The following is a 15,000-nucleotide window of genomic DNA, read 5'->3' as shown; positions in this document are numbered from 1 at the left end:
TCCTCTTAATCTGAGACTTCTCTCTGCCATCAGGTGTTTGAGGGGAATGTGGACAGCCACCAGCAGACGCGGGGCTCCTTCCAGCCTGCCATCGTGGCCCGCCACCTGCGCCTCCTGCCCCAGGCCTGGAACCAGGAGGTGGCCATGAGGGTGGAGCTGTTGGGCTGCCCATACGTGAGGAGCATTCCTCCTGCTGGTCAGAACCGACACGCCCACACACACACAGACGCACGCACACACACACACACACACACACACACACACACACACACACGTGCTCACACACACATGCTCACACAAACACGTACGCACGCACGCACGCACGCCCACACACACACACACAGTCCAACACACACACACACACACACACACAAACACACACACAGTCCAACACACACACACACACACACACACACACACACACACACACACACAAACACACACACAGTCCAACACACACACACACACACACACACACACACACACACACAGTCCAACACACACACACACACACACACACACACACACACACACACAAACACACACACACACAGTCCAACACACACACACACACAAACACACACACAGTCCAACACACACACACACACACACACACACACACACACACACACACACACACACACACACACACATTCAAACACTTACACACATACACACACAGTAGAGTAAGATTTCAGTTGTGGTATTATATGCTTATTATGTAATAATATTTATGAGATACTGTATGTAGTAATTATCTACATAGTGATGCGAACATAAATTGAGCCTTTATGTATTGAATACAGTGCCACATGTGTTGATTGGAGGTTGTGGATTCTTGGTATATTTGCAGTGACGCTCATCGTGTCAGAGGATGCGGTGAACTCGTCCTCCCAGGTGACTCTGGAGACGCTGCCCACCAGACCTGAGTCAGCGGGGGGAGACCAGGAGAGCAATGGGCCTCTGCCCATCGACACCTCCCCTCTGATCGACTTCGGTACTGTCCACACCTGCACTCCTCACCACCTCCATCAATTCAATTCAATTCAATTCAATTCAATTCAATTCAATTCAATTCAATTCAATTCAATTCCATTCCATTCCATTCCATTCCATTCCATTCCATTCCATTCCATTCCATTCCATTCAATTACATTCCATTCCATTCAATTACATTCAATTCAATTACATTTAATTTATATAGCGCCATAACAATACAATTGCCTCTAGGCGCTTAACAGAGCCCAGAGCCTAAACCATCAGCCACCATCCTCAATGGATGAGCGACATGACGTCTGACAGGGTCGCTCCTTGTCTTCTTTTCCTCCTTCTCTCACTCTTTTTTTTTCTTCTCTTCTTCCTGTTTTTCCTCTCCCTCTCCCCTTCCTCCTGTCTTTAGTGCAGTTGGTGATCGTCATCGTGGTGGTTGCGGTGCTGGTGCTGATGCTGCCGGTGTGTTTCTGCGTCTACAAGGCCCTGCAGAAGTAAGAGCATCACTCTGTTTTCGCTCCTTCTTTTGCTCGATGTGAGACTGCCCAGCGCATCCCCACTGAAGGGCAGAGATTAAACCAAGGCGTGGTGTCTGAGCCTCCACCCCTGGCAGTGAGTGACAGGCCGGCTGGTCCAGGGGCTGGCCTCGGGGGCTTGGTGGAGGAGGGGTTATCTACGCACATTTCCTGCCTGTCTGAGCATTCGTCTTATCAGGCCCCAGCAAACACATCACCCTGGCCTCGGTGTGTGACTGCGGGGGCGAGGAAGAGCAATGAAGAGAGGGATGTAGGGCGGAGGGAGGAGAGAAGGTGGGGGGAGGTGAGAGATTGAGGTGGCTGGGAGAGAGAGAGAGAGAGAGAAAGAGAAAGAGAAAGAGGGAGAGAGAGAGAGAGATGGAGATGGGAAATAGAGAAATCTCCCCATGTCGACCTGCGTGACTTTGTCTGTGTGCTGAATGTAGATAAGGCCAGGCTGTGAGCATGAGCGCCCATCAGAGAAGCTGCTCTTAATCCCAGCTCACCCTGGTGTCTACTGATGGGAGCCGCAGGGCGTGTGTGTGTGTGTGTGTGTGTGTGTCTGTCTGTCTGTGTGTCTGTGTGTCTGTGCGTGTGTGTGTGTGTGTGTCTGCGTGTCTGCGTGTGTGTGTGTGTGTATGTGAGTGTGTCTCTGTGTCTCTGTGTGTCTGTGCGTGTGTGTGTGTGTCAGTGTGTGTCTGTGTGTGTCTGTGCGTGTGTCTGTGTGAGTGTGTGTCTGTGTCTGTATGCACGTCCATCCGTGTGTATTGAGAGAGATCTAGAGGGTTATAGGTTATTAGCAGGAGATATTCCAGCAGCTGCACGAATGGCTCAATAGAGAGTAAAAGAGAGAGAGAGAGAAAGAAAGAAAGAAAGAAAGAAGGAAGGAGAGAGAGTGAGTGTCTGAGAGAGGTGGTAAAAGAGTGCAGGGCTGCTGCAGAGGAGGAGAGGGCAGGGGGTCTGTGTTGAAGGACAATGGTCCTGATGAATTCACAGCAGGACAACAAGCCTGAGGTTTTAGGAAACCTTACGGATTTGATACTCAGCGTGTTTTACATCTCTCACTTCCAGGAAGAAGACAAAGGAGAGTGGCTATGGAGCATCTGAGGCACAGCATACAGGTTAGTAAGAAGAATCATTTTACTCTTTGATACATAGACATTCAGGGGTATAGTGGCTGATATGCCTGGTCATATAATAGTTATTGTTGGGTTTGCAGAATAGATAGTATTACGTAAACCAAAGCCATAGCTTTATGTATAGTGTGCTGTACCTTTGCCAAATACTATGTTTTTATATTCTATGTGAAACTTGTTATTGTGGTGTTTTTGTGAGTGCTGGTGCTTGGGTTGATCCATCTGTGAGAACATGCTGAGGCATTCAGGCAGGGACTTGTCTCTGACACAGACACAGACACGCTTCAGCAGACACATCAGGCCTCTCTCAGCAGTCCCTGTCAGGACACACACACACACACACACACACACACACACACAGTCAGAGAGAGAGAGAAAGAGAGGGGGAGAGGGTGCTGTCAGAGAAATCTGGCTATATAACTGGAACATTTATTTTGAAATTGTTGGTTGCAGATCCTACTTCACAATCTGAAATAGCTTCTTGGTACAACTGTTTCATATCAATGTAAAATAGAATATAAGCTTTTGTGTGAATGTCTTAATAAATGCATGGAATCATGTATAAACTCATAATACCATGATATCTGCCTCACAAACAAACAGTTGTGTTCACAAATACAGTGATTTACTGCAAGCATCTTTCATTTCATTAGAAGTAAATAGTTTATACTTTGCTCACAGACAAATTATTGATAACTCTGTTTATTCCCTTTATCGTTTTTGCAGGATATTCCTGTGGTGTTCTGTGTCTTTCTTAGTCTTACTGTAGTGACTGTAGCTTATTTGCTGAGCCCTCTGTGAACATGTCTGTGGCTCAGTAAGGGTTGAGTGAGGCCCTGGTCATGAGGTAGCTGTCTGTGGCTCAGTAAGGGTTGAGTGAGGCTCAGGTCATGGGGTAGCTGTCTGTGGCTCAGTAAGGGTTGAGTGAAGGGGGCTTGCTTGGTTCTGCGTTGGTGTCACATTGTTGCGCAAAATGTACTCATAGCAATTCATGCTCCCTTAATGGTTGCAGGTGTTGCCAAGCAATTCACACCCAGAACAATAAGCTTGCGTAAAAAATGGCGCTAGTCTAGAAAAAGAGGCCGACGCACGCAAGACGTGAAAAGACGCTTGCGCAGCCTCTTGCGCTTGCGCTAACGCTTACGTCTCTGACCATAAATCAGCCTTGAGGCCCCGGTCATAAGGTAGCTGTCTGTGGTTCACCCCCCTGCTGTGTGTGCTGCTCCTAGGGTGCTGGAAGCAGATCAAGCAGCCGTTCGCAAGGCACCAGTCCACTGAGTTCACCATCAGCTACAGCTCAGAGAAGGAGCCCATCCAGAAGCTGGACCTGGTCACCAGTGCCATGGCAGGTAAGCCCAGTTCAGACCTCACTTTTTAACCTGCTAACCCTTTCTTTCACTACCTATGGTGAACATAATAGGGTCTTATTAAAACAAAGTATTCTTTGGGAATACATCCAGACCGTGAAAGTCTTGTTTGAGATGTATCTGACACACAAGAGGCGTGGTATATTTAGCATGACTAGGAGCAAGTAAGCAAGATTACTCACACAGAGGAGGAAACTTGCAATGACTGAGTTAGGAGGTAGGTTACTAACTAAGCGTGCACGAAAGATGGAATGCTTCAGTCATCCTCATGGGACACAATGTTCCGTGATACCCAGTTTGGCTCATGGCCTTGATGCCTCGATGACACATCTTCAGATTTATCTCTGTTTATTATTAAATCCACAGACTCGGCATAACATTACTGTTATTATTAATGGATGTGTGCTCTGCTTGCACGTCATTTTGTCTGACTCACGCGAAATGTTGTCATCACACAAAATGTCCTGACTCGATTGGTCATTCCTATCACAGGATTTGGTGTTCTGAAAATGTTTCAACAGACCAAGTTGTAGTGGTAGTAGTGGTTCTGTGTGCCAGGGCCCCAGCAGTTAGTGCAAGGTGCATTGACTGGTCAAGAACAATCTCTGGAGCTCCAGTACTGGCCAGTATTAGCACACGGCATTAAGACCTTCCAGTATGAGCTACAACTGCTTCTGACAGTGTGTGTGTGTGTGTGTGTGTGTGTGTGTTGGTGGCGCTTAAGCGCTGCTACAGACAACTGAAAAAACGTGAAAAAACGTAGAAGACAGGAGGACACGGGTAAACAGCCAGTAGACAAGCTACAATTAGCAACGTTTAGCTTAACCGCATAGCATACATTTATTCTGCACAGTAATACATTATGGTGGTTAATAAAATCAGTGGTCAGAGCCGACTATAGGTTATGCGAAAATGAATTCTATTTTCTATTGATAACAAAGACTTTGGAACAGTGCAACATGTCTGTCATCCCATTTCCCATGAGGCTTTGCTCCGACGATTCTACATTAATTTATGAACAAAAAAGCAAATTTTTATTTATATTTGTGGTCATGAAAGTTATGTAACATCTGAATTAAAACAATTAGTTCAAGATTGGAGGCTAAACAAAAATCAGTAGGCTGGATTAATGAGAGTGAGTTCGAGACACACCATGAGTGAGATGTAGAGAGACAACAAGTGTTATATATATTGGTTGGAGATCGCAATGCGATCACGTGGGACAACGACATCATCAGGTTGCGTGAATCCGTGCACACGAACACCAGCCCCCGTACCGATTCAAATCTACTCACTTTCTACCCCCGATTAGAATCGTTGCAGATACCGTGTGCGGATAGAGTGTGTTTGTCTAAATGATAGGGCTATCTGTATTCAAATCTACTCGGACGCAGACAAACTCGACTCCGTCTAAACTAGGCCTTATATGTCCGTTAACCAGACTCTAGTTAAAGTAAATGGCTCCAAGTAGTGATGCTCACCAGACATCTTGTAATCATGCCAGTAATCTAGCGCCCATAATCCTGCGAGGTGTGGTGCGTTGAGAGTCAAAACAGTGTAGATGAAGGTGTTCTTTGATGGTGGAGAGGCAGTGGACTCAGCAATGGCTTCAGGCTGCTGACTGAGCCTTTACCATCACACCTCCTTTCCCTTTCTTCAAAGTTCTCATCAGCTGGCCCCTAGGGCAGCACAGTTATCTGTGATTAAAGCTTTCTATTACAGGACTCACACATTATGGGTCACAAACTCTAGTTCTTCAAAATGCTTGATCTCTGCCTACAAACGCTTGAAGTCATGACCACAGATGAATAAATCCATCATCCATTTAACTGTCTTTTATCTTGTTTGGTTGAAAATAGATGAATTTCAGAAAACTAATACATGAATATTGAATGAGTATATGAATATTGGGAGACTGTTGAGCTGTAGTATTAATCGTTCTGGTCCATCCCTTCTGGTCCTACAGCAGAATACCAACAGCCCCTGATGATCGGCACGGGCACCGTTAGCAGGAAGGGGTCCACCTTCAGGCCCATGGACACAGAGGCTAAAGAGGACTCCAGCGACGCCCCCTCACACTATGACTTCTTGAGCACTGCCAACCAGTACGCCCTCCCCCTGACCAATCAAGAGCCGGAGTACGCCACGCCCATCATCGAGAGACACGCCTTCCGTAAGGAGGCCTTCGTACCCGACCAGAGCTACAGCGTGCCGGGCGTGGTCCTCAACAAGACGCCCTCCTTTAAAGCCACAGAGAACGGTGTCTGCCGCAAGGGAGGGGCATCCCATTCGGGGGGCTACCAGACCCCCCAGGCCAAAGTGGACCGGCCCAACCCCTCAGAGGGGGTCTACGACAGCCCCAAAGTCAGACGGCTCGCGGCACCCAGTGCGGCTGTGTCGGACTACCAGAGGCCTCAGGGCAAAGCGTCGGTGCTGGAGAGCTACTCCAGCCCCAGGGACTGTGTCCGACTGGGTCAGCCCCCCTCTCCTCACTGGCCCGACCCGGAGGGCAGCTCGGACCACTCCACACAGAGCGGAACCTAACTGTGACCCACACGTGAACTGCTTTCAGTCTGACCTCAGCAAACACCCACAGACTCTCCTACTAAGTTATTTACAGTTTTTTTGTTGTCAACATTGTTGTTGTTGTTGTCGTCGTCGTTGGGGGTGTGGTGCTATGTGCTTGCCCCATCTTGGGGCTCTATGGATGCCATACAGATTCTGCAAAAACTGTCATGGTGTCTGAACTTCTGTAAATAGGATTTTATTCCTTCAGGCTAAAGGTTGAACATCTCAGATGTGTTTGAATGTTTTATATCTCTGTATGGGGCACGGTGACCTTTATTTAATGCTTACTTTCAGGAGCAGAGGAAAACCTGTCTTAATATTTTGCTGTGATCTTACACTAAGATGGCCAGAAGTGTTCCCTTCATCTCAAGAGAAACTGATGTTGTGTGTGTGTTTCTCTTTGTGTGGCTCTTGGCTCCCCCGGGCTGTTAAGGATGTTACCAGTCACCACCCTCTTTGTCCTGATCTAGTGGTGTAAAAATATCAGCATCTCTGAAGCAAGGCTGCAGGGCTGTACCCTACCAATGTCAGAAGGCGTGCCTGCGTGCGTGCGTGCATGCAAAGGATGATTTGCGGGTCCCCAGTGAGCCTTGCTGGGTGCAGATTTATGTGGTCTCTTAACAGAGCGTCTGAATGTAGCCAGCACTCTTGTTTTTTGGAAGACTTATGAGCGGCCCTCCCCTTGCGAACACTCTCTCACACACACACACACACACACACACACACACACACACACACACACACACACACACACACACACACGCACGCAGGTGGTACCAGATATGCAATGACTGAGTCGGTGTGCGTGCTTGCGTGGGTGGGTGTTCAGAGGCTGGTGACTAGGATGTGTGCTTACAGTGCACCAGAAGAGCAACTTGTTGTCAGCTAGACCACACACACACACACACACACACACAACCACACACACACACACACACACAGGTGCCCAACCTGATTTGTACTTCTAGTTCATTTGGAATAGGCTTTATTTTGGGGGGGAAAAGTGTAATGTGAGAATCAATAGCCATTCATTAAGCCATGATGAATGCCACTGAGCAAGAGTGTTCTTTTGTTTGGGGGAGTGAGTGGAGTATGCAAATTCTATTGTGAATTGGAGAGGTTAAAAAAAAAAAGAAATGTTGTCCTGTATTTTGTATTGAAACACCTGTCAATATGGTGAAGCTGCTTTTGTGTGAGTTTGCTTGAAAGAGAAGGAGATTGAGTGCTTGGGGGTGAACATGTGAGTGGGATTCACTGGCCTTGGGAAGGCTGTATGGCTTTTTAATTTCTGTGAAATGTTGGGAGAAATGTGATGAGGACCATAAAAATGTCAACTACTTCCATGTAACAAGTGTTCTCTGTCCTCAATGGCTGATGCGGGTAGTGCTTTGCTCTTAATGGCACACTGCAGCTTTTTCTTAAGTGTAAGCGGAGCTGTGAATAAAAGCACCAGCAGTTGACCCTAACATGTCAAGGTTTCTGACGACCTGAGAGGGAGTGTGTCTCAGCTGCACCGCACACACACACACACACACAGACACACACACACACAGACACACACACACACACACACACACACACACTCTCTCTCCTCTATGGCTAGCTCTGTCTCTGCCTCTGATCACTCGACCTCCCCCTTCGCTGCTGTGTGAAAATGAATGTCTTGACAGCGGTAAAAGTCGTTGTCTTGTTGCACAGCGACAGGCTGGAAGTCCTAACAGTCTCACCACAGTGAGAGTAGGAAGTCACATGAATGCCCCCTCAGCCCATCCCCCCCCCCCCAGCCCTACTCTGACCAAGCCAGGCCTGTGAGGGCTGGAATGTGGCAGTTTGGTGTCAGTGGTGAAGCAGCAGCTGATTCCCAGTGACACTGCTACACACACAGCTCTGCACTCTTTTGGGGGGGGGGGGGGAGGTATGTCTCAACAGCCTTGCTGTTACCTTACCCAGCAAATATTTCCTATTTCTTTTAAGCACAACTGAACATACACATACACATATACATGTGAACTCCAGCCTCTTCTCCCATTTCTTTTAAACCCAACTGCACATACACAAACGCGTGAAATTTCAGCCTCTTGACATGGAAATGCATGTCTTCTTAAAATCATAGTTTGGAGTAGGGTTGGAATGGGAACTTCACTCGGTGTAAGCAGACAAGAGGTGTTCTTTTTCACCCCTGTCTTCCTCACATATCCTCAAAGCTGAACAGTGCAACCCCCCCCCCCCCCCCGCCCCCCCCCCCCCACTCCCCTCCGGGCAGACAGGCCCTTAGCAGGAGCGTGTGATGACTGTGTGATTAGCTTTCTGTGGTGGGTACCTGGCAGGTAGCGGGTCTTTCTGGTCTGGGCCATTCACACCGGGGTGTGGAGCAGCTCCTCCGTACAGCCCTCCGTGGTTGGGTACGCTTGCACCTCGCACCCCAGCGCTAGCGTCAGCCCACTTCAGACGCCGCATGACCGAGTGCAGCCGCGCAGAGCAGCCCCAGCGCTCCAGGCAAATTCCGAACATGTCTGCTCATGCTGCTCCGAGACCTCACAGCATTGCTCCACCACAGTCATGCCTAGGCCCACTCTAACCCTAACACAACATCTTATTTAGGTAGGGTTCTACTTAAACACCTATATCTTCTTACTCTCAACATTTTTGATTATAATTCAAGTTGGAGAATGTCAAATTAGGTTGACACCCCATGTTATCTATAAAGGACACACTGGTCGGAGGATCACACTCTCACATGAAAGAAGATCCAGTAAGATGTGTACAGGGACAGTTTGGAACCTCTGGTTCTTTAGTCATGCACTGCCCTCTGGTGGTCATATACAAACTGTGGGTCAATGTCCTGTGAATTTAAAAATCTCGGAATGCATGTTGGTGAAAAATAAAACTGCATTTTCAAGACATATAATGACATTGTCCTGCAGGAAAGATGTGTACTTGTAGTCCTGTTCTATTTGTTGGTGTTTTAATATATTAGTTTGCTTGAAAAAATACAAAGAATGCATAAAATTGCTGGACTATCATGCCTTAAAAAATCTGAGTATTGCTTTACACTTAAACTAACCAAGCTCTGAAAACAATGCGTAATTAATGTGTATCAGAGAAATATTGTAATATTAAGTACCACAGGATACAAACGATTTTACATTAGAGCAGAAACCCTTAACTTGGGCAAAATGTGATTTATTCAAATGTTTCATGTTATACATTAACTACATATATAAGACATTTATACCAAATTCATCCCAGGTTCCAGAAATACATCTCTTTACGACATTAAGAAACAGGTCTTCTGAATGGAAAAACAAAGAAGAAGTAACACAACCCATACAAAAGAAAGGCAAAGAAAACAAATACAGGTAGAAAACAAAAACTATTCATAAAACAAGAACCTTTGTTCTTTCAGGCCATAGTCACCCTCAACAGGCAGTAGATATGGACGTCTTCTCAAACAGGTAGCCGTGGCAACATCAGGGTTCATGGCTGGTGCCCAGGGAGAAGTGTGACTCCTCACAGTATCATGCCGACTCCAGCAGCCACAGCAGGCAGCTCCGTGGGCACACGCATGCTCCTGGTGCCCCACACACCCTCCATAGCGCCACGCTAAACAGTTACAGCACAACACCTACCACCAGCACCCTCTTCAGCCACAGACTGATACGTTATGCCAGTGAGGCGCTAGACTGCAGATTGTCAAAACCACCACCGTCTTTCTCTTCCCCAAGGGCCTACCCTCAGTGAAAAACACTATCACACCAGTAACATGGCAGAGCAGAGAGGAGCAAATAGTTTAACACGTTTCTTGGTCTGCCTGAAAAGGAACAAACCTGTGTTAGTGTATAGATATGGGTTTTTTGACATCCTCCAGGTCACGATACTACTATCTGAATATGTACTGGCTATATTTTGACTTTCGGTTTTCTGTTATTGCCATTTACCCGTTTGCACTGATGAATGAATGATAAAGGTTCTAACATCCAACAATGCAAACTGCATGCCAGTTACCCGGGTATCTGGGTATTCCCAAGGCAATAATCATATAGTCTTCAAAGTCATCTTTGGGCTCCAGGAAGAAAAGAAAAAAAACTCCTCTGAATAAATGACTCAGCCAGGACAGCGTGAGAGCAGCCAGGCAGAACAAAACAAAGCTGGCCTGTAGTAGCCAGCCAAAAACTAAAAAAACAACACAAACCGAGAAGAAACATCTAAAAATGCTCCTTCAGGAAGGGGATTTAAAATAAAACGTATTGCACTTTTCACACCAGGCTTCAGAGCTAAAGCTAGGTGTTGTGGGAAACGCTGTGTCATGCCTCACTGAATATTTCATTTGAAGTGGGTCCTGTTCAGCCTCTTTCACTGCAATCATAATCAATTTTACATGACCGCTTCTCTCCTCTGCTTAGGCTGTGAAGGCTTACACTTTTGGGTCAGAGGAACAAAGTTTGCTTGCAGCAGCTAGCAGCTAAATCAGCACAGCTCTTTAGTTTTTGTTCAATAAAACCATAAAAATGACCTTAAACACGTATGACCCTGTGAGCCACTGTAACATGGCTGGGTTTCCGAACACTATCCTGGCCCAGATTTCCTTTATCGGCTCCCCAGGCTGGGCTTCAGGCTAGTCTTGACTACATGTAGGTCTGACAGAGGCACTAGCCCTTTTCAAACGCTAACGCTAATCGTTCTGGAAGTGGCCTTCCCTGCACAACCAGTCATTGACATAATCTCTAGTCTCCAGAGAAACCATGAAAACAGCAGATCCCATGGCACTCCAAATGCATTTAAAGTCTTCACACACTTAAGACTGTGTAGTGACATACATACCAACATTCAAAAATACTGCTCATCTTGTATTGTCCCTTCTGATATGAAATGCCATCCAGTATATCGCATATGTGCGAGAAGAGTATGGATAGAGGAAGAAGAAGAAAAGAGAGAGAAGAGAAAGGAAAGGGAACACTGGAAGTCCCACTCTGACGCAACAGCTCTCACTGCCTTCACAAGCTTGCAGGTAACACCTGACAGTGAGGTTTCACCAGCCTTCATTGGCATAGAGTTCAAAAGACAGAATATGAGGAAGGAGTTGACACTATAGGGCAGATCTGGAAATGAACGTCTTCAGTACTTCAACACATAACTTTGATTGTGTACTACAGACAATATCTACAAATCAATATCAGTAAGTGGTTGCAGTCTACGTGTAAGAGGACATGTTATTAGTAGGTGTATAAACTGTTAAATGCAGAGATCCTACTCTTTCATTCATAGCACTGGCAGTTAGTGCCATAACGGTTCAGGCCAAGGGCATCAGTAACCACACATTGGATTATACAGGAAAAAAATACATCAAAAGAGAACATGTCTTATAACATCTTCTGCAACTTCAACAGTTCTTCTCTGGACCCCCTCCTTTCCTCCGGACTGAAATCTTGCACTAGTTTCCCCCTCTCTTCAAGGCAGAGGGACTAACTACAGGAGGAAAAGGTAGCAGATCCAAGTGTTCTGAGAGTATTTCCATGTAGCTGAGCGTTCCTCAGTTTGTGTGACCCCACCCTGGCCCCCACCCCATCAGGTCTTCCAGACCCCCCTCTCCCCGCCACCTAATAAATATGTCTCATTCATCCAGTGAACTCGGATGCGGCCACTTTTCTTATGGTGACACAAACACTGGCTATATCACACATGTACAGAGTCTCCAGCCGCTCTCCCCTAGTCACCCCACCCCACCCCACCCCACCCCACCCCACCCCTCACTCCTCCTCCTCCTCCTCCTCATCATCTGGGTCCTCTCTTCTCCCATGTTTACGAGGAGCTCTCAGATGACTCGACTACTTTGGAGGGGGTCTCCTCAGATGGGGTCTCGCTCGAGATGCCGGTGTCTCCGTTCTCGGCCCCGTCGCTCACCGACATCTTCTCCAGGGCAGCTGCACGAGCACAAGAAAAAGGAGAGCATTTAAAGCACTGTCATTTAAAAGGTGGCAATATGGCACCCACATTCATATGTGACTAAAATAAAGGGAACCACAAACTAACAGCACTCTCATTCACTTGTTGACATCTCTGTGTTCATGGCAAGTAAGTGAGAGCATGTTAACTAGCTTGTAGTCCACACAGAAGCAGTTATATTGGCAGGATGGTGGCTAGCTGCCCTTAGATACGTCTCTGCATGAACAACATGTCCTATCCATGTGTACATATCAGTGTCATAACAAGCACCCACACATGGGACTAGAAAATGCATTTCCAAACGAGACCCAAATCCTTCAGTTCCATGGATGAGGTCATAGACCTGGGCTATATATAAACAGACAGTGAGTGAAAGGCCTGTGAGATGTGATGATCAGTCAGTCAGTCAGTCACAGTAACACGTGCCTTGTAGGGAGGCGTTGTCAGCAGTGCCGTTGTTCTGACCGGTGCCCGAGGCCTCCTCCAGTTCGTCCAGGTACAGGCGGTAGCGATGGCCGCTCTCGTCCTCGTACTCCACGTTCTCGTCGTCAGAGTCCACCTCAGGGGCCACGTACACCACCTCGAACTCGATCTCTCCCCTCTGAGGACGGGCCATACAAACACACAGGTCAATCTCTTCTCTCCCCTCTGAGGACGGGCCATACAAACACACAGGTCAATCTCTTCTCTTTCCTCTGAGGAAAGGCCACACAAACAGCACAAACACACAGGTCACTCTCTTCTCTTTCCTCTGAGGACAGAGCCATACAAACAGCACAAAGGTCAGTCTCTTCTCTTTTATCAGCAGTGCAGCACTGGACCTCATTCAGAAACTAGAGTGAGCTCAAACAAGAGAATGGAGCTCCAGTTGTGTTCCCCCAGGTGGAGCCTGAGCATAGCCTTGTCCTTCATGATACTCAGTCATATTACTACTTGAGAATCTATTAGGCAGAATGTTGTTTGCTCTCTACTCTACTGATAGAACAGACTAGTCTGCCAGAGCAAGTTTATTTATGAGCTGGGACAAAAACACATCAAAACCTTTTACATATCTAGAAAATGGGTTGTGCAGAGTATTTATGTGTTTGTTTAGGTGTGTGTGTAAGTCTGTTTATATGTGTGTGTGTGTGTGTGTGTGTGTGTGTGTGTGTGTGTGTGTGTGTGTGTGTGTACCTCTATGTACATGTGGGTACCTGTGTGTAAGAACAAAATGTTGCCTGGTCACATGTGTGTGTTTTTGTGTGTGTGTGTGTGTGTGTGTGTGTGTGCCTGCGTGTCAAACCTGCTGTGAGAGTATGGTGACAGCCTCCTTGTGTTTGGCGTCTCTCAGGTTGATGCTGTTGACAGCCAGGACGGCGTCGCCCACATGCAGCCCCCCACAGCGCTCCGCCGGCTGCCCAGGGTGGATCTCCGAGATCAGGATGGGAACGCCGTGCTCCTTCCCTCCCTGCGCAGAGAAGGACAGACAACATGAACATTAACTCCTTCACCCTCCTCTGTCTCTGTGTGTGTGTGTGTGTGTGTGTGTGTGTGTGTGTGTGTGTGTGTGTGTGTGTGTGGAAAGAATGAGAGAGTATGGAGGGAAGAAGGACACCTCAGGCTGTTCTTACCGTGATGGAGATTCCGAGGCCCTCGTGGTCTTCTTTAGTCAGGACGATTTTGCGAATGGGACCCACACCTTGAGTCTTCTTCAGGGAGTCAGGCTCCTGAAACACACACACACACACACACACACACACACACACACACACACACACACACACACGCACAAACACACACAAACACACACAACCACACACACACACACACACACACATTAGTTCTACATCTACCTCCCTCCGGTACACAGCTCCACTTTAGGAATGAATATGGCCCTCTCCCTAGAAACATATTACAAGCAGAATCTTCATGAAGGCCACCTCATTGTGTTGATCTAATGTTGACCTTTGTTCTTGGCCAATGTTTGGCTAGTGCCAGCTGACAACCTCAGTGTCTACAGCAATAAAACGGTTGCTGTGGGTGCTTCATAGCTTACATGGCCCACGGGTGAGGCCAGAGGCTTCTTTGGCTCGTTGCGCCCCCTGCAGGCTCGGATGACTGTCTTGTGGCGGTGGAGGTGAATCTCGGCTTCCAGCTGGTTCCACAGTTTATCGTGCGCCGGTCCCTTCATGTCACGGCCCAGAAGCTGGATCTGTTGCACTCTGTAAAGGAACAATCACAGACACGTGACTACCACTAACTCACCAACACAGACGCATGACTACCACTAACTCACCATCACAGACGCGTGACTACCACTAACTCACCATCACAGACGCGTGACTACCACTAACTCACCATCACAGACGCGTGACTACCACTAACTCACCATCACAGACACGTGACTACCACTAACTCACCAACACAGACGCATGACTACCACTAACTCACCATTACAGACGCGTGACTACCACTAACTCACCAACACAGACGCATGACAGA

The 15,000-nt window shown here is 47.3% G+C and overlaps 2 protein-coding genes across 2 annotated transcripts in view; one reads left to right on the top strand and one right to left on the bottom strand.

Annotated features, from left to right (window-relative positions):
- Positions 1-7,200, top strand: part of dcbld1 (discoidin, CUB and LCCL domain containing 1) — a 28,108-nt gene extending 20,908 nt beyond the window's left edge. The window contains exons 10-15 of the mRNA XM_080860139.1: positions 34-196; positions 854-997; positions 1,400-1,484; positions 2,577-2,626; positions 3,871-3,990; positions 5,975-7,200. Of these exons, the coding sequence (XP_080716265.1) occupies positions 34-196; positions 854-997; positions 1,400-1,484; positions 2,577-2,626; positions 3,871-3,990; positions 5,975-6,552 (1,140 nt within the window). The 3' untranslated portion in view covers positions 6,553-7,200. The remainder of the gene's footprint in view (positions 1-33; positions 197-853; positions 998-1,399; positions 1,485-2,576; positions 2,627-3,870; positions 3,991-5,974) is intronic.
- A 5,161-nt stretch (positions 7,201-12,361) lies between these two features.
- The window catches only part of gopc (golgi-associated PDZ and coiled-coil motif containing), an 8,683-nt gene continuing 6,044 nt past the window's right edge, over positions 12,362-15,000 (bottom strand). Inside the window, exons 5-9 of the mRNA XM_080860484.1 lie at positions 14,555-14,720; positions 14,130-14,225; positions 13,802-13,966; positions 12,946-13,120; positions 12,362-12,497 (exon numbers count right to left, since the gene is read on the bottom strand). Coding sequence (XP_080716610.1) covers positions 12,376-12,497; positions 12,946-13,120; positions 13,802-13,966; positions 14,130-14,225; positions 14,555-14,720 — 724 coding nt within the window. The 3' untranslated portion in view covers positions 12,362-12,375. The remainder of the gene's footprint in view (positions 12,498-12,945; positions 13,121-13,801; positions 13,967-14,129; positions 14,226-14,554; positions 14,721-15,000) is intronic.

Source organism: Sprattus sprattus, assembly GCF_963457725.1.
Source record: "Sprattus sprattus genome assembly, chromosome: 2".
NCBI classification, from domain to species: Eukaryota; Metazoa; Chordata; class Actinopteri; order Clupeiformes; family Clupeidae; genus Sprattus; species Sprattus sprattus.
This window is presented reverse-complemented; position numbering and strand designations above follow the sequence as displayed.